The sequence below is a fragment of the Aethalodelphis obliquidens genome, unplaced genomic scaffold (assembly GCF_003676395.1).
Source record: "Aethalodelphis obliquidens isolate GAN/ISIS:26980383/991018 unplaced genomic scaffold, ASM367639v1 scaffold14, whole genome shotgun sequence".
NCBI lineage: Eukaryota > Metazoa > Chordata > Mammalia > Artiodactyla > Delphinidae > Aethalodelphis > Aethalodelphis obliquidens.
Window position 1 is genome coordinate 36,743,510 of NW_020837958.1, and position 20,834 is coordinate 36,764,343.

At 39.9% G+C, this 20,834-nt stretch overlaps 1 protein-coding gene across 6 annotated transcripts in view; it reads left to right on the forward strand.

The window, feature by feature from the left end:
* The first annotated feature begins 1,522 nt into the window (after positions 1-1,522).
* Positions 1,523-20,834, forward strand: part of RIC3 (RIC3 acetylcholine receptor chaperone) — a 54,695-nt gene continuing 35,383 nt past the window's right edge. For 3 of the 6 annotated variants that reach the window (XM_027115473.1, XM_027115474.1, XM_027115476.1), the window contains exon 1: positions 1,530-1,790. In XM_027115473.1, coding sequence (XP_026971274.1) covers positions 1,667-1,790 — 124 coding nt within the window. In that variant the 5' untranslated portion in view covers positions 1,530-1,666. Of the gene's footprint in view, positions 1,791-20,834 lie in introns of all 6 variants that reach the window. The other 3 variants (XM_027115478.1, XM_027115479.1, XM_027115475.1) reach the window with 3 other exon arrangements.

Consider the following 20,834-nt stretch of genomic DNA (forward strand, 5'->3'; position numbering starts at 1 on the left):
TCCAACTCCTAGTACTTTATAGGTCCTGGAGGCCAAATTTGTTTGCTTCTTAGAGTCTTTCTTTCTGTAGGCACTTCCCTTTTTATGCTCTAAACCTGCACCGTCCGATATGGTAGCCACTAGGCACATGGTTTTTAAGCCATTGAAATGTGACTGACTAGTGCTACACATGTGGAAGTGATAATAGTTGGGGTGTTTGGGGTTAAATAAGTATATTATTAACTTCACCTGTTTATTTTCACTTTTTAAATGAGGCTACTAGAAAATTTTAAATTCATATGTGACTGGCCTTATATTTCTATTGGATAACGTTGCATCTTATAAAATTCTGACATTTGTTGTCTGCTGTCATGTTTTCTCCCATTCTCTCTAGTCTTTTAGTTGATACACTCTATCTTTTTATCTTCATTATTGTGAGGTGTCTGGGGAAAGCAAAGATAAGTGGGTGTGCTCCGTCTGCCATGTTTAACTGGAAATTATATCCAAGTTTCTCATAACCTAGTTCCTGCTTATATTGCCTTATCACTTTATGTCCTGTCACCAATCCCATGGCCCAGCTAAAACGAATTACTAATAGTTTTCAGAACACGTAAGGAAGCTTCGAGTTTACGTCTTTGCTTTCTTTGCATCCTTTCCCTGGTATACCCTTCTAACTCCTCCCCCCCTGTCTGCCTAGTAACTTACTCATTCTTCAAATACTCAGATTTCACCTACTCTCAGGAGTTTTCTCCTCATTCCTCCTCCTTCCAGTTGAGCTGACTGCTCCAGAGTCCATCATTTTTCCTGCATTTTCTTGTTTCTGTAACTATCTACCCCATACGGAAGCCATCTTATTCATCAGATTCTGTAGTGCCATTTCAGGGTCTGATACATAGTAAGAACCGAAAGAATGTTTGTTAAATAAAGCCATAAAGACAGTACCGAAGAACTGTGGGGATACAGAGGAAGGAGAGGCTGACTAAAACAGTTTCATGAGGGTAGTACTTTTCAGCTGTTCTTCAGAGAAGTTTTTAACAGGTGGAGATGCATTAGTAATTTTCCAGGCAGAGGTAACACGATAAGCAAAGATTCCCTGAAGGCAAGAAATATGCTGGGGAAATAGCAAATGATCTAGTTTGCACGGAGCGTTGGTAAGACCGGACCACGCAGGGCCTTGAGGTCATAGCAGTTTGACCTTTCTATGAGGATAAAGAGGAGTTTTTGAAAGATCTGAAGCTATGGAAAGCTTAAAACGCATTACAGCTGCGTCGTAGTATCATCACCTTGGTATGCAGATGGACAATGGAGGTGCGGGGCCTGGGTGGGGCCTTAACGAGGAAATTAATGGGCGGTCTGGGGCGGGGAGTGAGCAGTGTGGTGAGCTGGATGGAGAGGAGGGACGACCATTGGTTGTTTCGACGGCAGAACGCCGAGGTGGGCGTGGGGCGTGGAAGGCGTGTCTAGTCGGTACAAATGAGAGGGCGCGGGTACCACTCATTGCACCAGGTGACTGTGCGGGGGGAGCAGGTCAGCCCTCCGCCGCGGAGCCGGAGGCGCCTGGTCACTTGTCCCTCGCGCGGCGCCGTCTGCGCAGCTCTCGGTGGGGTCGAAGGAGGCCGCGGGCTTTGCGGTTCCACTTCTGGTTCCGGTTCCGGTTGGAGCTCACCTGCGGCGAGGGCGGGTGGCCATGGCGTACTCCACAGTGCAGAGGGTGGCCCTGGCCTCGGGGCTCGTCCTGGCTGTGTCGTTGCTTCTGCCCAAGGCCTTTTTGTCCCGCGGAAAGCGGCAGGAACCACCGCCGCTCACCGAAGGTAAGCGATGCTACAGGGAGGGCGGCTCCGGGAATCTCCGTCCCCGCTAGAGAAGGCGGACCCGGCGGCGTGTGGGAGGTGCCAGTCCCCTGGCTTCTTTTGACACCAGCGGGCAGCTGCCCGAGCGGGTCCCTCCTGACCTTCCACCGCAGGCAGGACCAGGAGCGCACGCAGACAAGCCTGGGCACACTCCCCGGTTGCTGGCAGCCCCTTCCCCTCACTGGCCTAACGCAACTAGTCACCGTCTGCTCAGGTGCTCTGAGTCAGGAGGGCTCCCTCTTGGATTCCCCTCTTCAGGGCTTCCGTATGCTTTCTGTCGTGCATTTGAATGAAATAGTTGGAATTGGTACTGTTAACCTTAATTCATTGTGTACTTTCAGTTTGGTGTTGGGTGCTCACTGCTTCAGGCTTTTTTTGTGCCTTTGTAAATATAACTTGAAGATTTTAATAGTAAGAATTTAAATTGCTGAGATGAACAAAGCTCTGCGTTGCCCTTACCTGCACAAGTATTTGTCAATCTTTTGTTATTGGCATGATGTATGTGGTGGTTAAAAATCCACTCTTTGGTTTGCATTCTGGGGCATTATGGGTGAGTGTAACACGACAGGGATGCCAAGGCTGGGAGAAAGAACTGGAACAGTCCTTTGTAGGTCCTGAAGTTACGCTAACTTGAGTCATGGTTTTACAGTCTCCACACTTATACTAATATTCAACCTGTTGATTGTTGGACAGCTGCTTTTGAACTGAAACTCATTCCCCTCTAATTTGTATACACTGGCTGTAACTCCACCCTCTTGTACCTCACAGATAGTAAATACTAGAAACGCAAAGCACCAAGCTCTAGGGATGGAGAGCAGATCGAACTCATAATTGTTTGTAGAGTTTGCTTAATAATCTTTGTTTGTAAAACTCTACCTGGGAGAGACTTCTTAAAAAAAAAAAAAAGTACATGGTGTTTTTTTTTCTTCTTTCTGTTTTATTACAAAACCCCAAAGGTTTTACTCACTTTGTCTAATGATATTGTCTGCATTGAAGAAGAGTAAATTTGTGATGACCCTAAGCAGTAAAGATTTGTCTAGAATAGTCTCTTATCACAGTGAATTTTCATTATGCTGAATTATCTTGAATAAGTTCTATTCACTGTGAGTGGGAGACACTCTTCTGAATGTTGTATAGAGAGGCGTTTAGACGTGGCTTTTTCTCTTAACGCAGGTGGTAATAATCAATGTTCTCATCTTAGAATGTTTGCACTTTCTGTTCTCTTCATTCTTGAAGTGTTCTTTCCTCAGCTTCCTTCTCATTGCTCATGTTTCAGCTCAAATGTGATCTCCTCAGAGAGACTTTCCCTGATGACCCTAGCTAAAATAACTTTTTTTTTTTTTTGGCCACACTGTGTGGCTTGCGGGATCTTAGTTCCCAGACCAGGGGAACCTGGGATTGAACCCCAGGCCACTGCAGTGAAAGCACTGAGTCCTATCCACTGGACCATTAAGGAACTTCTGACACTACTGTTCCTTTTCACTGTTCCTCCCTTGTCTCCGCATCTCCTCCCTTCCCTAATTAGCAACTGTTTGAACCTGCTAGTTGGAACTCTGGGAAGGTCATGGAGGCTGAATGAAGCCGATTTTCTGTAATCGAGTAATGAGGGACACAGAATTTTGTGCCCAGGAGCCCCACAGTGTCCTGCTCAGTATCAAGTCTTTCCAGGTTTTTCAGTAGTTCAAAGAAACTAAGAAGCCAAGCTTAGAGAAGATTTAGTTTGGCAGGTGCAGAAGAAAACTTGAATACAAAAAGTGCCTAGAAGTGGGGAGGATAATGAGGGGCTTTAAAAATAATTACGTTTTCTAGAGGTTAATGCCAAAGCGAGGGAAATAAAAGGTTAGAAGCCGGACCCAATAACATGCAATTAACCAAGTTCACATTCTATTTATGAATTCATCTAGTTTATGCCTCTTTGTTATTCCTGTGCTAGAAAACCCCAAGTTCCATCTTCACCACACCCCACATGACTTACACAACATTTCAGGTCTGAAGACAAAATATACCTCCTCTGGGAAGTCGTTCCTGGCCACCTCCTGACCCCAGGTGTCCCACACATGTGCTGCACTTAACTCCATCCTATCATAAACAAGGCCCTAGACTGTAAATGTTGGTGACTGAGAGACCCTTGAGGGTAAGGACAGTGCAGGGAGGGAGAAGGGAGAGATTAAGAGATGATTCTTAGAAAGAACCGCTGGGTGAACATAGGAGATGAAGGAGTCACTGAAAAGTTGCACCGTCTGTCGTTTGAACAGGCACAAATAGTAATGCAAGTTCATGTGCCCGCCGAAGCGTCGGCGTTTGGAGCAGAGAAAGGTTTATCGCGAGGCCATGCAAGGAGACAAGGTGGCTGATGTCCTAAAAAGCCTCCTGCTCCTAAAATAACTCTTTACACTCCCCTCATTCCCTATTTCATCATGTTTTATTTTCTCTGTTGAAGGCATTACTATATGATACGACATTTTCTTATTTATTTACTCTCTTTTTTGTCTCCACCTTCTAGAATGTAAGCTCCTGAGGGCAGGCACTTGGTCTTGTTTACTATTATTTCTTCAGCAGTTGGCATATAATGGACAATCTATATAAATACTTTTAAATGAATAAGATTATGAAGATACTAATATTGTGAGTTCTCTTTTTGCATTAATTACCAAAGTAGTATAATCTAGGCAAAAACCTACCTTGAATGATGTATTCCAGTAACTGAAATTTGCTAACTAAAATCCCTGCCCTGGTACACTGACATTTTAAAAACAGTGAATCCTAGCCATTATTGGGTTATATGCCCCTTTGAGAATCTGATGAAAGTTATGGATTTTTTTCCCAGGAAGAATGCACATGCTTTTTATACATACATTCAGAATTTGAGAATCAACTCAGAGAATCCACAGAACCCAGACACCCCTGTTTTGAATAAAGGGACAGCCCTGATTATTTGAAAATTCCTAAAATTCGTGCCATTATATCAGTAGCTTCCATTTCTGCCCATTGGCATATATGTGGAACAAGCACAGTCCCTTTTCCATGTAACAACTGTTAGGATAGTCTTTTAGCAAATATTTATGATGTACACTTTTACATAGTTTACACACAACGTATAAATATTGTTAATTCCGTGAAAAAATGAGCCAAATCCCTGCCTTGAATCCACAGTTTAGTAGAGGGAAACAGACATTAAATAAGTGCAAAAAAAGTGTCAATTACAGGTACTCAAATCCTTGCAGGGAAGTGGGGAGACACATGTTAGAATGGTCAGTTTTTTTGTATTCTTTTTTTTTTTTTTTTTTTTTTTTTGCGGTACACGGGCCTCTCACTGTTGTGGCCTCTCCTGTTGTGGAGCACAGGCTCCGGACGCGCAGGCTCAGCAGCCATGGCTCACGGGCCCAGCCGCTCCGCGGCATGTGGGATCTTCCTGGACCGGGGCACAAACCCATGTCCCCTGCATCGGCAGGCGGACTCTCAACCACTGCACCACCAGGGAAGCCCAAGTACTTCATTACTTTTTATGGCTGAATAATATTCCATTGTGTGGAATATTCCATCCACATTTTATTCATTCATCAGTTGAAGGGCATTTTGGGTTTTGATTATTAAGAATAACACTGCTGTTAACATCTGTGTACGGATTTCTGTATGGATACATGCTTTGGTTTCTCTTGGGTATATGCATTTGGGAAATATAAGCATTTTAGTGTAGCTGGAACTAAGAGTGGAATCTCTGGCTCATATGATTACTCTATGAGCAGTTTTGAGGAACTGCTAGATTGTTTTAGAAAGTGGCTGCATCATTGTACATTCCCACCATTAGTGTGAGGGTTCCACTTTCTCCATATCCTCACCGACATTTGTTATTGCTTGCCTTTTTGATTATAGCCATCCTAATGGGTGTGAAGTGGTATCTTATTGTGATTTTTTTTTTTTGTATTTCCATGATTAACAACATTGACATCTTTTATAGGCTATTTGTGTATCTTCTTTGGAGAAATGTGTATTCAGACTTTTTGCACATCTTTAAATTGGGTTTCTTATTGTTGTAAGAGTTCTTTATGTATTTTAGGTACAAGTTCATTATCAGATATATGATTTGCTTTTCTTCCACTTAGTAAGTTGTCTTCACTTTCTCAATGGTGTCCTTTTAAGAAAAGTTTTAATTTTGATGAAGTCTGACTTATTTTCTTCTCTTCTGCTCTTGGTGTCATATCTAAAAACATAATTGCCAGATCCAAGGTCATGAAGATTTATGCCCATGTTTCAAGTTTTATAGTATTTACTCTTATATTTAAGTCTTTGATCCATTTTGAGTTAATTTTTATACATGGTATGAGGTAGAAGTCCAACTTCATGTGGATATACGTTTATCCCAGCATTATTTTTGAAAACACTATTCTGTTTACATTGAATTGTTTTGACACCCTTGTTGAAATTCAATTGACTGTAAGTGTGAGAGTTTATTTCTTGACTCTCAATTCTGTTCCATTGATACAAATATCATATACACCCATCCTTATGCCAGTACCACACTGTCTTGATTACTGTAGCTTTGTAGTTTTGAGGTCATGAAGCATTAAGTCTTCCAACTGTGTTCTTTTTTCAAGATTAATTTCTGAGTCTTGTGGCCCAGCATTTCCATACACATTTTAGGATCAGCTTATCAGTTTCTGCAGAAGCCAGCTGGGATTTTTGATTGTGTGGAATCTGTAGACCAATTTGGAGAGTATTGCCATCTTAACAATATTAAGTCTTTCAATCTATGAACATAGGATTTCTTTTTATTTATTTAGGTCTTTAATTGATTTCAAAGAACTTTGTAGTTTTCAGTATACAAGTCTTATTTTGTTAAATATATTCCTTAGTATTTTATTCTTTTTGATGTTATTGTAAATTGAATTATTTTATTAATTTTATTTTCAAATTGTTCACTATTTTTTTAGAAACACAGTTTTTGTGTATTAATATTGTATTCTGCAAACTTGCTGAATTGTTTATTAGCTCCAATACATGATCTTGTTCTCTGCGAACAGAGATTGTTTTACTTCTTTCCAATCTACATGCCTTTTCTTTCTTTCTTTCTTTTTTGCCTAACTGCCTGGGCTAGAACCTCTAGTACAATGTTGAATAGAAGCAGTGAAGAGGGAACGTCCTTGATTGTTCCTAATCTTAAGAAAGCTTTCATACTATTAAGGGTAATGCTAGCTGTGGATTTTTTTAAAGATGCCCTTTGAGGGAGTTCCCTTCTATTCCTAGTTTGTTGAGTATTTTTGTTATGAAGGGGTGTTGAATTTTGTCAAATGCTTTTTCTGTGTCTAGTGAAGCGATAATGGGGTTTTTGTCCTACATTCTGTGGATATGATGCATTACATAATTGATTTTGGGGTGTTAAACCAACCTTGCATTCCTTGGCTAAATTGAGGAGGTAATTCTAAAGTGTTTTTATTAGCCAGATTAAGAAGAACATTCCAGGCAGAGGGAACACAGAGCAAAAACAACACCCAGAGCCTTGAAATAGCTTTAGAGTTGTAAGAGATGAGACTTGGGGCCAAACTGTAAAGATTTTTTTTTTCTGCCATACTTAAGGAGTTTGGATAGTATTCTAAAGGAAGAGGAGGCCATTGTAAGTTTATGAGTAGAAGAGAAACATACAGTCTGAAAGGACACCTTGGCAACAGTATTAAGTCTGTATCGTGAGGATTTTTTCAGGGAGAATATTGTTGCAGTAGTCCAGTTGAGACATGAGCATCATTAAGCGAATGTCTTTGGGCTCATCAGTTAGGATTCTCATGATAAGTCACAGGAAATTCAGCTGAACTGTCTTAAGTCAAAAAGAGAATGTATTGATTAGTCCAAATGAAAAGACCCTGTGTTAGAATTGGCCTCCTGTGTGGTTTGATCTAGAGATTCACAATCTGATTTTCTGTGTCCTTTTCACTTCTGGGTTCCTTCTCAAGTTGACTCTGTCTGTTGACTTCTCAGGGTAGCAAAAATAGTTGCAACAGTTCCAGATATCACCTCCTCACACTTAATTGTCCAGAGAAAGAATGTTTCTGTTCTTTTGAACTCTTCCTTCACTCCCATCTTACTCTTATCCCCTCCCCCTCCTCCCACACCTATTCTTTCCCAGTAGTTCCAGCTAACACATCCTCCCATCTTAATAGCTTGAGTTAAGCTATTTGCAGTGCTGTGGGTAGAAAGAATATGCTGATTGACCACTGTGGAGTTGAGAGTGATTCCCAAAGGGAAATAGGGGTACAGGAAGAAGAAGGAGTAAATGGAGCAGGGGAGGCATCAACGTTGGATAGGAGGGAAGAAAACAATTTTAAGAGACATTTTTAAATAGACGTGGAGCGTGAGAGAGAGGGAGGCATCTTGAATTATTCTCAGTTTATTGGCTTAGGTGAATACATAGATGGTAACACCTTTTACCAAAATAGTAATGAAGCAAAGTAGATTAAAGGGGAAAGATGATGAGTTCAGGAATTTGCAGACTAGTATCACGTCCCCTTCTTCCATCTTTTTTCCTAAGTTGACATCCCTAGCTGCCTCATCCATTCCTCATATGACATAGTTGCAAGTATCTAAACATAGCCCTCTTAGATGGCAAACAATAGCAAGTGTAAGCCAGTTAGCTCATGGAAGAGCAACCCCCCCCACCCCCCTTTTTAAAATTCTTTACTTCTATTAATGCATCTTGGGGATTGCTTTAGATTTTTGGCATTTTACTTGCTGACCTTGCTGTATATTAGAATCTTAAACTTTTTCTTTTTTCAAAATAGGAGCTACTCATCTAGGTTTTGTCCATTTTGTACATTCACTTGATGTTTTGGAACCAAATATAGCAGTTTCTAGCCTTTCCTGTTGCATTTTATCTATTGGTCCAGAATTCTAGCCTCTTGACATTTTTTCAGAATATTTATCGTTCCATTCAGTGTATTTGTTCTACCATCTCTCTCAGCTATATGCCATTCTTGATTTTTTTTTTTTTTTTGCGGTACATGGGCCTCTCACTGTTGTGGCCTCTCCCGTTGCGGAGCACAGGCTCCGGATGCGCAGGCTCAGTGGCCATGGCTCACGGGCCCAGCCGCTCCACGGCATGTGGGATCTTCCCGGACCGGGGCACGAACCCGTGTCCCCTGCATCGGCAGGCGGACCCTCAACCACTGCGCCACCAGGGAAGCCCATTCTTGATTTTTTTTAAAAACTTTTTTGTTAGACATTTTCAAACATAAGCAAAAGTAGAGAGAGTAGTAAGATGAATCCACATCACCCTGCTTCATCATCTTGTATCATGTATATCCCCACTTACTTTTCCCCCCATATACTCAATTATTTTGAAGCAAATCCCAGACATTGGGTCATTTCATCCGTAAATAATTTTGTATACATCTCTAAAAAATAAGAATTCTTCTTAAAATAGCCGCAATATCATTATCACACCTAAAAAATCAATAATTCCTTAATGTCATTAAATATTCAGTCGGCATTCAGATGTCTCTGACTGCCTCATAATTTCTTTTCACAATTTCACCCTTGCTTTTGATTAGCATGTCTTCTTGATCATTCAAATTATTTTTTTAAATCTATCAGTCATTTGAAACTGCTCTTCAGGTCACCCCAGTCTATTCATTGAAACCTTTTGTGTAGAGTCATTAAACCAGTTGGTCATTTGATTGCTTTACTCCATCTTATTCTGTCTGTTTTAGGCCGTGGTCCACCTTCTTCCTCCCTTCTCCCTTCAGTCTGTTCTCAACATAGCATCCATACTGATCCTTTTAAAGCGTAAGTTTCTCCCTCCATAAAACCCTCCAGTGGCTTCCTGACTCAGATGAAGAGACAAAGTCTGTACATGACCTACTTAATCCTCTTCCCCATTTCCTTCTCCTTCTCCTTTCTTTCTCATTTTGCTTTGACCACGCTGGCCTTCTCACTGTTGCTTGAACATGCCAGGTGTGCTCCCACCTCAGGGCCTTTGCATTTGTTGTTTCCCCTGCCTAAAATGCTCTCCCTTGGATAGCCGTGTGCCTTTCCTTTATCTTCGTTAGGCCTTCGTCTCCTGAGCCTTCTCTGGATACTCCAGCTAAAATCTTTATTTCCCCCCAACACATCCTATCCTCTTTGCCTGCTTCATTTTTTCTCTTTAGTATTTATCATTATCTTGTGTATTATCTCTTTTCCCATTTAGAAAGGAGGTTCCATGAGGGTAAGGATTTTTGTTTGTTTTGTTCACTGCTGTATCTCCAACTTTAGACCAGGCCTGCACATTGTAGAAAATCAGTATTCATGAATAAAGGAATTAGTGAATTGGGTGAATTAATGAATGCTGGCTCCCAGGGATCATGGTTTCCTCTATTAGCATTTATAAGCCATTACTTTATTATTACTATTATTATTACTGTTATTTATGGTTACATAAATTATTGTGCATCCATATGATAGACTATTATGAATCTAGTAAATTATATTCATGAGGGGTTGGAGTTTTTTTTGTTTTTTGTCTGTTTTGGTGGCCAGTTTTCTTTTTCTTTGAAATCAAAGGGGAAAAAATACCAGTTTGTCTGGGATCACTGTGGATTTATAAACAGGGTAGACAATACAAATACAGTATTAATTATACCTGAACTTGAAATCTGATACTGTGTACCATACCTATTTTTTTTTGAGGGACTTTCTTTTTTTTAATTGTAGTTGATTTACAATGCTGTGTTAATTTCTGCTGTATAGCAAAGTGATTCAGTTATACATACATATACATTCTTTTTCATATTCTTTTCCGTTATGGTGTATCACAGGAGATTGAATATAGTTCCCTGTGCTATACAGTAGGACCTTGTTGTTTATCCATTCTGTATATACTAGTTTGCATCTGCTAACCCCACACTCCCACTCCATCGCTCCCGCAACACGCCCCCCCAACAACCACAAGTCTGTTCTCTATATCTGTGAGTCTATTTCTGTTTTGTAGATAAGTTCATTTGTGTCCTATTTTTAAGATTCCACATATAAGTGATATCATTGGTATTTGTCTTTCTTTCTGACTTACTTCACTCAGTATGACAATCTCTAGGTCCATCCATGTTGCTACAAATGGCACTATTTCATTCTATTTTATGGCTGGGTAATATTCCATTCTATATATGTACCACATCTTCTTTATCCATTCATCTGTTGATGGACATTTAGGTTGTTTCCATGTCTTGGCTACTGTGAATAGTGCTGCTATGAACATAGGGGTACAAGTATCTTTTTTGGATTATAGTTTTGTCTGGATATGTGCCCAGGAGTGGGATTTCTGGATCATATGGTAATTGTATTTTTAGTTTTCTGAGGAACTTCCATACTGTTTTCCATAGTGGCTACACCAACTTACATTCCCACCAAGAGTGTAGGAGGGTTCCCTTTTCTCCACATCCTCTCCAGCATTTGTTATTTGTATACTTTTTAATGACGGCCATTCTGACCAGTGTGAGGTGGTACCTCATTGTACTTTTGATTTGCATTTCTCTAATAATTAGCGATGTTAAGTATCTTTTCATGTGCCTGTTGGCCATTTGTATGTCTTCTTTGGAGAAATGTCTAGGTCTTTGCCCATTTTTCAGTTGGGTTGTTCGCTTTTTTGTTTAAGTTGTATGAACTGTTTGTATATTTTGGAAATTAAGCCCTTGTCAGTAGCATCATTTGCAGATATTTTCTCCCATTCTGTAGGTTGTCTTTTTGTTTTGTTTATGGTTTCCTTTGATGTGCAAAAGCTTGTAAATTTGATTAGGTCCCATTTGTTTATTTTTGTTTTTATTTATATTGCCTTAGGAGACTGACCTAAGAAAACAATGGTACTATTTATGTCAGAGAATGTTTTGCCTGTGGTCTCTTTTAGGAGCTTTATGGTGTCATGTCTTATGTTTAAGTCTTTAGCCATTTTGAGTTTATTTTTGTGTATGGTGAAAGCTGTCCAACTTTCCCAACACCACTTGCTGAAGAGACTGTCTTTTCCCTGTTGTATATTCTTGCCTCCTTTATCGAAGATTAATTGACCATACGTGTATGGGTTTATTTCTGGGCTCTCTGTTCTGTTCCATTGATCCATATGTCTGTTTTTGTGCCAGTATCATGCTGTTTTGATGACTTTAGCTTTGTAGTATTGTCTGAAGTCTGGGAGGTGTATGCCTCCTTCTTTGTTCTTTTTCTTTGAGATTGCTTTGACAATTCTGGGTCCTTTATGGACCCAGGATTTAGGATTATTTATAAATAAATAAATTTTAGGATGATTCTAGTTCTGTGAAAAATGTCATGGATAATTTGATAGGGATAGCATTAAATCTGTAGATTGCTTTGGGTAGTGTGCTCATTTTAACAATATTAATTCTTCCAATCCAAGAGCATGGGATATCTTTCTATTTCTTTGAGTCTTCTTCAATTTCTTTTATTAATGTTTTATAATTTTTAGCATACAACTCTCACCTCATTGGTTCGGTTTATTCTCAAGTATTTTATTTTGGGGCGTGTGATTTTGAAAGGTATTGTTTTTTTACATTCCCTTTCTGATATTTCATTGTTAGTGTAAAGAAATGCAACCAATTTCTGTATGTTAATCTTATATTCTGCTACCTTGATGAATTCATTTATCAGTTCTAGTAGTTTTTGTGTGGAGTCCTTAGGGTTTTCTATGTATATAGTAACATGTCATCTGCATATAATGACAGTTTTACCTCTTCCCTTCATTTGGATACCTTTTATTTCTTTTTCTTGTCTGATTGCTGTGGGTAGAACTTCCAATATCATGTTGAATAGAAGTGGTAAGAGTGGGCATCCTTGTCTTGTTCCAGAATTTAGTGGGAAGGCTTTCAGCTTTTCACCATTGAGTATTACATTGGCTGTGGGGTTGTCATAAATAGCTTTTATTATGTTGAGATATGTTCTCTCTATACCCACTTTGGTAAGAATTTTTATCATGAATGGATGTTAAATTTTGTGAAATGCTTCTTTTGCATCTACTGAGATGACCATGTGGTTTTTGTGTTTTCTTGTTTATGTGGTGTATCACATTGATTGATTTGCGTGTGTTGAACAATCCTTGTGAACTTGGGATGTATCCCACTTGGTTGTGGCATATGATTTTTTTTTATGTGTTGTTGAATTTGGTTTGCTAATATTTTGTTGAGAATTTTTGCATGTATATTTATCAAAGATATTGGCCTGTAATTTTCTTTTTTGGTGGTGTCTTTGTTTGGTTTGGGTATCAGGGTGATGGTGGCTTCATAGAATGTCTTTGGGAATGTTCCTTCCTCTTCAGTTTTTTGGAAGGGTTTGAGAAGGATCAGTATAAGTTCCTCTTTGTATGTTTGGTAAAATTCGCCTGTGAAGCCATCTGGTCCTATAATTTTGTTTGTAGGGAGTTTTAAGATTACAAATTCTATTTCACTTCTAGTGATTGGTCTGTTCAAATTAGCTGTTTCTTCTTGATTCAGTTTTGGTGGGCTATATGTTTCTAGAAACTTGTCCATTTCTTCTAGGTTATCAAATTTGTTGGCATATAATTGTTCATAGTATTTCCTTATGGTTTCCTGTATTTCTGCAGGTATCGGTTGTTATGTCTCCTTTTTCAATTCTTATTTTGTTTATTTTGTTCTTGGTGAGTGTGGCCAGAGGTTTGCCAACTTGTTTACCCTTTCAAAGAACCAGCTCTTGATTTTATTGATTTTTCTTTCTGTTGTTTTTTTTTTTTAATTTAGTTTATTTTCGGCTGCGTTGGGTCTTCGTGCTGCACGTGGGCTTTCTCTAGTTGCAGCGAGTGGGGGCTACTCTTTGTTGCAGTGCACGGGCTTCTCATTGTGGTGGCTTCTCTTGTTGTGGATCATGGGCTCTAGGCACACGGACTTCAGTAGTTGTGGCTCATGAGCTCAGTAGTTGTGGCTTATGGGCTCTAGAGCACAGGCTCAGTAGTTGTGGTACACAGGCTTAGTTGTTCTGCTGCATGTGGGATCTTCCCAGACCAGCGCTCAAACCCTGGTGTCCCCTGCATTGGCAGGCTGATTCTTAACCACCTTGCCACCAGGGAAGCCCTCTATTGTTTTTTAGTCTCTATTTTATTTATTTCCTCTCTGATCTTTATTGTTTTCTTCCTTCTGCTGACTCTAGGTTTTGTTTGTTCTTTTTCTGATTCTCTTAAGTGGTAGGTTAGGTTGTTTATTTGAAGTTTTTATTGCTTTTCGAGGAAGGCCTGTATCACCATGAACTTCCCTCTAAGAACTGCTTTTGCTGCATTGCATAAATTTTGTATGGTTGTATTTTCATTGTCATTTGTCTCAAGGTATTTTTAAATTTCCTGTTTGATTTCATCATTGACCCATTGTTTGGTTTTTTAGTAGCGTGTTGTTTAGCCTCCATGTAATTGCTTTTTTCTCATTTCTTTTTTCTGTGGTTGATTTCTAGTTTCATGCCATTGTGGTCAGAAAAGATGCTTTTGATAATTTCTATACTCTTAAATTTGTTGAGGCTTGTTTTGTGTCCTAGTATGTGATCAGTCCTAAAGAATGTTCCATGTGCACTTGAAAAGAATGTGTATTCTGGTTCTTTGGATGTAATTTCCTGAAAATGTGAACTGTTCTATTGTATCATCTAGGATCTCTGTTGCCTTATTGATTTTCTGTGTAGAAGATCTGTCCAGAGAAGATCTGTCCATTGATGTGAGTGGGGTGTTAAAGTCTCATACTATTATTGTATTCTTGTCATTTTCTCCCTTTATGTCTGTTAGTATTTGTTTTATGTATTTGGATGCTCCTATATTAGGTGCATATATGTTGATGAGCGTAAAATCCTCTTCTTGTATTGATCCTTTTATCATTATATAGTGTCCTTTATCTTTCTTTATGGCCTTCGTTTTAAGTCTGTTTTGTCTGATATGAGTATTGTGATCCCCGCTTTCTTGTCATTTCCATTTATGTGAAATATCTTTTTCCGTCTCCTTTCAGTCTATGTGTGTCCTTTGCCCTAAAGTGGGTCTCTTGTAGGCAGCATCTTGTAGGCTTTTGTTTCTTAATCTAATCTGCCACTCTGTCTTTTTATTGGAGCATTTAGTCCATTGACGTTTAAGGTAATTATTGATAGATATGTATTTATTGCCATTTTAAACATTATTTTCCTGTTGATTTTATATTTCTTCTTTGTCCCTTTTTCTTGTTGTTTTTCCTTTTGTGGTTTGATGATTTTCTTTTGTATTATACTTATGTTCTCTTCTTTTTGGTTTTTGTGAGTCTATTTTATGTTTTTGATTTGTGGTAACCCTGTTTTTCAAGTACGTTAACCCCATTGCATATCTACTTGCCTTAGACTAGTAGTCATATAGGCTCAAACACATTCAAGGAAATTTTAAAAATCTATGTTTGCTTACTCTCCTCCATCACATTTTATGATTTTGGTGTCCCCTTTTACATCTTCATGTTCATCGTTTTGCTGTTCATTGTGGTTATCATCACTTTCACAGAAATTTTTTGATTTTTTTTTAATCTGTGTACTGGTTTATTTAGGTAATTTGCTTTCCAATTGTGATTTTCTCTTTTCTATATATTCTATTTAGAGAAGATCTTTCAATATTTCCTTTTAGGGGATAGTTTTAGTATTGCTGTATTCTTTTAGTTTTGGCTTGTCTGAAAAATTCTTTGTCTCTCCTTCTATTCTAAATGATAATCTTGCTTGGTACAGTACCTTAGGTTGCAGATTTTTCCCTTTCAGGACTTTGACTATATCTTGCCACTCCCTTCTGGCCTGCAGCATTTCTGTAGAGAAATCAGCTGATGGCCTTATGGGGGAACCTATGTAATTAACTCTTTGTTTTTCTCTTGCTGCCTTTAGAATCCTCTCTTTAACTTTTGCCATTTTTATTATAATATGTCTTGGTGTAGGTCTGTTTGGGTTTACCTGTTTGGGACCCTCTGTGCTTTCTGTATCTGGATATCTGTTTCCTTCTTTAGGTTTGGGAATTTTTCAGCCATAATCTCTTTTAATACATTTTGGATCTCCTTTTCTCTTTCTTCTCCTCATGAAGAGTTCCAAATAATATGGGAAAATTGTATACTATAAATGAAAAGTAAAGATGTATTCACTGTATGTATTCACTAGGAAGAAGTAGGTCAACATCTTAACAGTGGTTATTTCTGGGTCATGGAAACATGGGTGGTTGTTATTTATACTTTTCTCTACTTTCTCAATTTTCTATAGGTATGCGGGGTTTTTTTCTTATATAACCAGAAAAAAAGTTTCTTCCCTTCCATGTCCACTCCATCAAAAAAAAAAAAAAGGAAGAATCCTTTTTAGAATTGAGTCCAAGAAGCGTTCACTTCTCTATAGTTGAAAAGTCCACTATCCACCTTTTGCTTTTTGCAAACTGGAAAAATAATTATGTCTCCATTCGTTCAAGATTTCTCTTTTTATCAATATAATTTCTTAAAACTTTCTTCAGTTCAGTGACCTTATGTGCAAGTTTTACCAGTTTTCCTGGTAGAAATTATTTAGTGAACAGACTTGATCTTACCCTCCTCACCCATCTGGAACTTTTTTTCCCTCTAGGATTGTTAATTCTCTCCCATTTAACCCCAAATTGATACCCTTTGATAGAGAATATGGAAGCAAAATAGAGGTTGAGAAATTCTGCTTTCTCAGCATTACATTTTATCATCAAGCAAATTGCCTTTTCACTCTAAAAATACCCTTTTTTGCTTTTGCTAGCCTTTTTTTTTTTTTTTTTTTTTTTTGTGGTATGCGGGCCTCTCACTGCTGTGGCCTCTCCCGTTGTGGAGCACAGACTCCGAACGCACAGGCCCAGTGGCCATGGCTCACGGTCCCAGCCGCTCCGCGGCATGTGGGATCCTCCCGGACCGGGGCACAAACCCTTGTCCCCGGCATCTGCAGGCAGACTCTCAACCACTGCGCCACCAGGGAAGCCCTTGCTAGCCTTTTTGTAAACCTTAATTTGTTTTGGACCTTGGCCTCCTCATGTGGTCCTTCCAAGTCTTGCTACTCTTTCATGCTGATTGCTGATGTGCTCTTCTGTTCATTTTTTGTCTGTTCTTTTAGAATAGCTACCAGTACATCTACTGTTTTCCTTTGCCTTCCCCACCTGCTTAAGAATTTTTTCAATGCCCAAGCAAAAATGCATTTTAAGAGCTTTCTTCTTAGAGTCTCATGAAATGGAACCACGTGTCTCTGTTCTCAGGACTTCTTAATTCTGCCTTCACACACCCCCTACATTTTTGCCACAAATTCTAAGATGGCATGATCTCTTTCTCCTATGGTTCTCGTTTGATTTCACCAACAGGTTTCTTCTTTGGCCAGAGTAACCATTCCCTGACTCACCTTATGTACCTGTGGAACATGAAGATGTCAGCATACTAGGTCAGGAACTTGTCACTTGTTCCTGGTTAGCTGACTGGGACTTTGAACAGGTTCCAGAGTAGTTGAAGCCCTCCAAGGTGACAGTGTGCTGCTTCTATGCTAGAATTGGCTTCAAGAGAGTCCTACCTTCCATCTCCGTTGGCTGGGGCCTGGGGGACTCCTACCGTAATGTTACGTTTGGCATCTCTCCTGCTGACCCTGCCCACCTGTGTTTTCCATTGAGCGTCTCACTTTGAATGCCTATAAACAGGATTCCTTACCAGCCCCTCCCCAGTAACCCTGTTCCTCTGGAATAGTTCAGACTCTTTTTGTCACCATATTCTCCTCAAGTGAGTCCTGCTCACTGACTCTGAAGCTCTCCAAGATGTGAAAATACATACACACACATATGTGTATATATGTGTGTATACGTATTTATACGTGCATAGGTAACACACACATATACGTAATTCTTTGTTATCTTAAATTAGCTCTTTATGTGTTGGTATGTAGGTGCCTGAGACAAATGGATTATTTTGGTCCTTTACCTTTTCTCTTAATGAAACATCAGACATCTACTCTGAAAGTGTGCAAAGAGGAGCAGAGACAATTTGAGAGGCTGTGAATGAATGTAAATTAGACACATTTTCAATTTCAGAAACTCAGAGGTGGGTGGGTGTGGGGCACCTCGATCAGTCTGACTGCCATTTTCTGTTCTCAAAACTGTGAAATTGAAAACAGGATAATGAAGTAAAAAACTATTTTTAGCTCTGAGAGTGACTGGGCTGGGTCTTCAGATTACAGCAAGGCCAGCAGGCCTAGTGTAAGTCATTCAGATCAGTTCAACAAAGTGTATAGCATGCAAGACCCAGAGCATGCTCTGTAAGCATAAAGAAAATACTAGACTTCTATTAAAGAAGTTCATAGTTTGTCCTTCAGCCACAGAGCACCAGGAATGCACCTACAGTTGAATAAATTGGGTTTATTGCTTGTTGCAGCAAAGGAGGATGCACACCATGAGGAAGCACGCAGCATCTCAGTAAGAGTGTTAGAAAAGTCTTACTGTAGGATTTAGGCTTGTGTTAGGTGTGGTGTTTTTTTTTTTGCGGTACGCGGGCCTCTCACTGCTGTGGCCTCTCCCGTTGCGGAGCACAGGCTCCGGACGCGCAGGCCCAGCGGCCACGGCCCACGGGCCCAGCCGCTCCGCGGCATGTGGGATCTTCCCGGACCGGGGCACGAACCCGTGTCCCCTGCATCGGCAGGCGGACCCTCAACCACTGCGCCACCAGGGAAGCCCCATGTTAGGTGATTTTGAGGAAGGTTTAAGGATGTCGGGCTTTGCTGTGGATCGGGTGCTGTCAGAAAGTGGGGCACATTCTATGACTGGGTATCTTAGTAGAGTTTATGTCAAGAGAGAGCAGTCTAAAGAAAAGCTATAGCTATAATTGGCAAAGAAGCAGCAGTCACTCATCATCCAGGAATAGGGGCTATTTGATATTTTTTTGGTTTGGGCAGTGTTCATGTTTTGTGTGCGCTCAGACAGATTACACAATGTTTTTATTTCTTTTGTCTTGATCCATCATGGTCACAGAATGGTCTTGCCTGATGTTCGTGTCTGAAATTGCTTATGTGTAAGAGGAGAACACCAAGACCTAACTGTGAGTGCCAGGCTAGCTCATAGCAACACCAGACCAGCTCCTGGGTATCAGAGGCTGCTTTTCTTATTCTCAGGTATGCTTTGTGGGTTTTAATCAGCACTAGCTAAAATTGGGTAGAAATGGTACTTAGTGGAAGATGTTACCCATTTCTGTTCCAATCCATTCAAATAGAGGATGTAAGACACATAAATAGAACTCTTGAATAAGGCCAGGTGTGATGAGTGCCATTAAAGAGGCTCAGACAGTGTATTCTAAGCAATGGGGATGATAAGAGAAAATGCTTCAGGGACAAGGGCAGTATTTGGCCTGGGCTCAGGATAGGCTGGATTTAGATATGTGGAGTTGGAGGGAAAAGCAAAACCATTGGAGTAAGCAAAGGCTGAGAGGTAAGAAATCACAAGGCAGGCTCAAAGCATGCTGAGAAGTCTAGTTTGGCTGAATCAGGAGTATGTAATGAGAAAGAAGCATGAAGAGGTACTTTTGGGCTACATTGTGGAATTCAGTTGTTTAGGAGTTCACTTTGTAGGGAGGGAAAAATCAGAATCTGCTGAATACCTACTGTGTGTGCTGGGAGCTTTGTATATGTTATTTAATCTGTAACCCTTGTAACAACCCTGAGAAGTAGGTCTCATGATAGCCATTTTATAGATGATGAAAATGAGCTCTAGTAAGGTTAATTTAACCTCCACTTAAATAGTTGGACACACAGCGAGGATCTTAATAACTCTGACTGAAAAGGTGGTACTCACTTTATTGATACTTCCCTCTGCTCTCTCCTGTGTGATGCAGTCTCTTGTCATCATGGGAACCGTTGAAAGCTTTTGACCAAAGGAATGGCAAGACCAGTTAGAATTATGCTTTAGGAAGATTATTCTGGTAACAAACAGTAATAGTTAACATGTGTTGAATATATGGACTAGGCCCCATGCTAAGCAACTTAGACACACAAATATCTCTTTTAATAATATGTAGGGGGCTTCCCTGGTGGCGCAGCAGTTGAGAGTCCGCCTGCCGATGCAGGGGACACGGGTTCGTGCCTCGGTCCGGGACGGTCCCACATGCCGCGGAGCAGCTGGGCCCGTGAGCCATGGCCGCTGAGCCTGCGCGTCTGGAGCCTGTGCTCCGCAACGGGAGAGGCCACAGCAGTGAGAGGCCCGTGTACCGCAAAAATAATAATAATAATAATAATATGTAGGGTGAGTTGGGAGTGGGGAGGTTGGTAAAAGATGAAGGAAAAAATCTGATTAGACAAGCAGAAAACATTAAAGCAGTGGTCAGCAAAGTAGAGTTAGGTGGGAGGGGAATGTGATAAGATGGGCCCTTGGGGGAGACGAGCTGGTGAGGAGGAGACAGTCAGCTGTTGTTGGAGCCCCCACTTTAAGTAATACTGAATCAGATATGACCTCAAGAACGTCCTCAGTATTTAGGGAGACGCTTTCGTATCTTAAAGGACTGGCTACGTTAAGACCTTTCTTGTTCTGTGGTAATCTTGTTCTTTATTGATTTATTTGCCCTAAGAATGAAATGCTGCAAATGGTTTAATGTTGCTCTCAGAAAGCTCTTTTGTTAACAGTGCTAGAGTTTCTGTTTTTGTTTTTAGCAGTAGGGATGGTTATTAACAAGGGAAAGTAGAACTGCACTCTGTAAAATCCATTAAGCTTTTAGTCAAGCTTAAATGATTTGCTAAGTGAACTTTTAATAATTAAATAAACCTAAATATGGGGAAAGCTTTCAATAAACAATTGGGATTTAGTCAAGTCCATTTAATAGAATACTTAAGTACATAGAGAGATAGGGAACACAGCTGTTTTCTATTTTGGAAGGTCTGCAGTTTTAATGTTCTAATATCTTTAATGTTCTGATCTCTTTAGTTGTTTGTTTTAAAGCAATTAAAAAACAAACTCACAAATCCCAACCTCCTAATTTATCCCACCCCTCCCGCTTTCCCCTTTGGTAGCCATAAATTTTTCTATGTCTGTGAGTTTCTGTT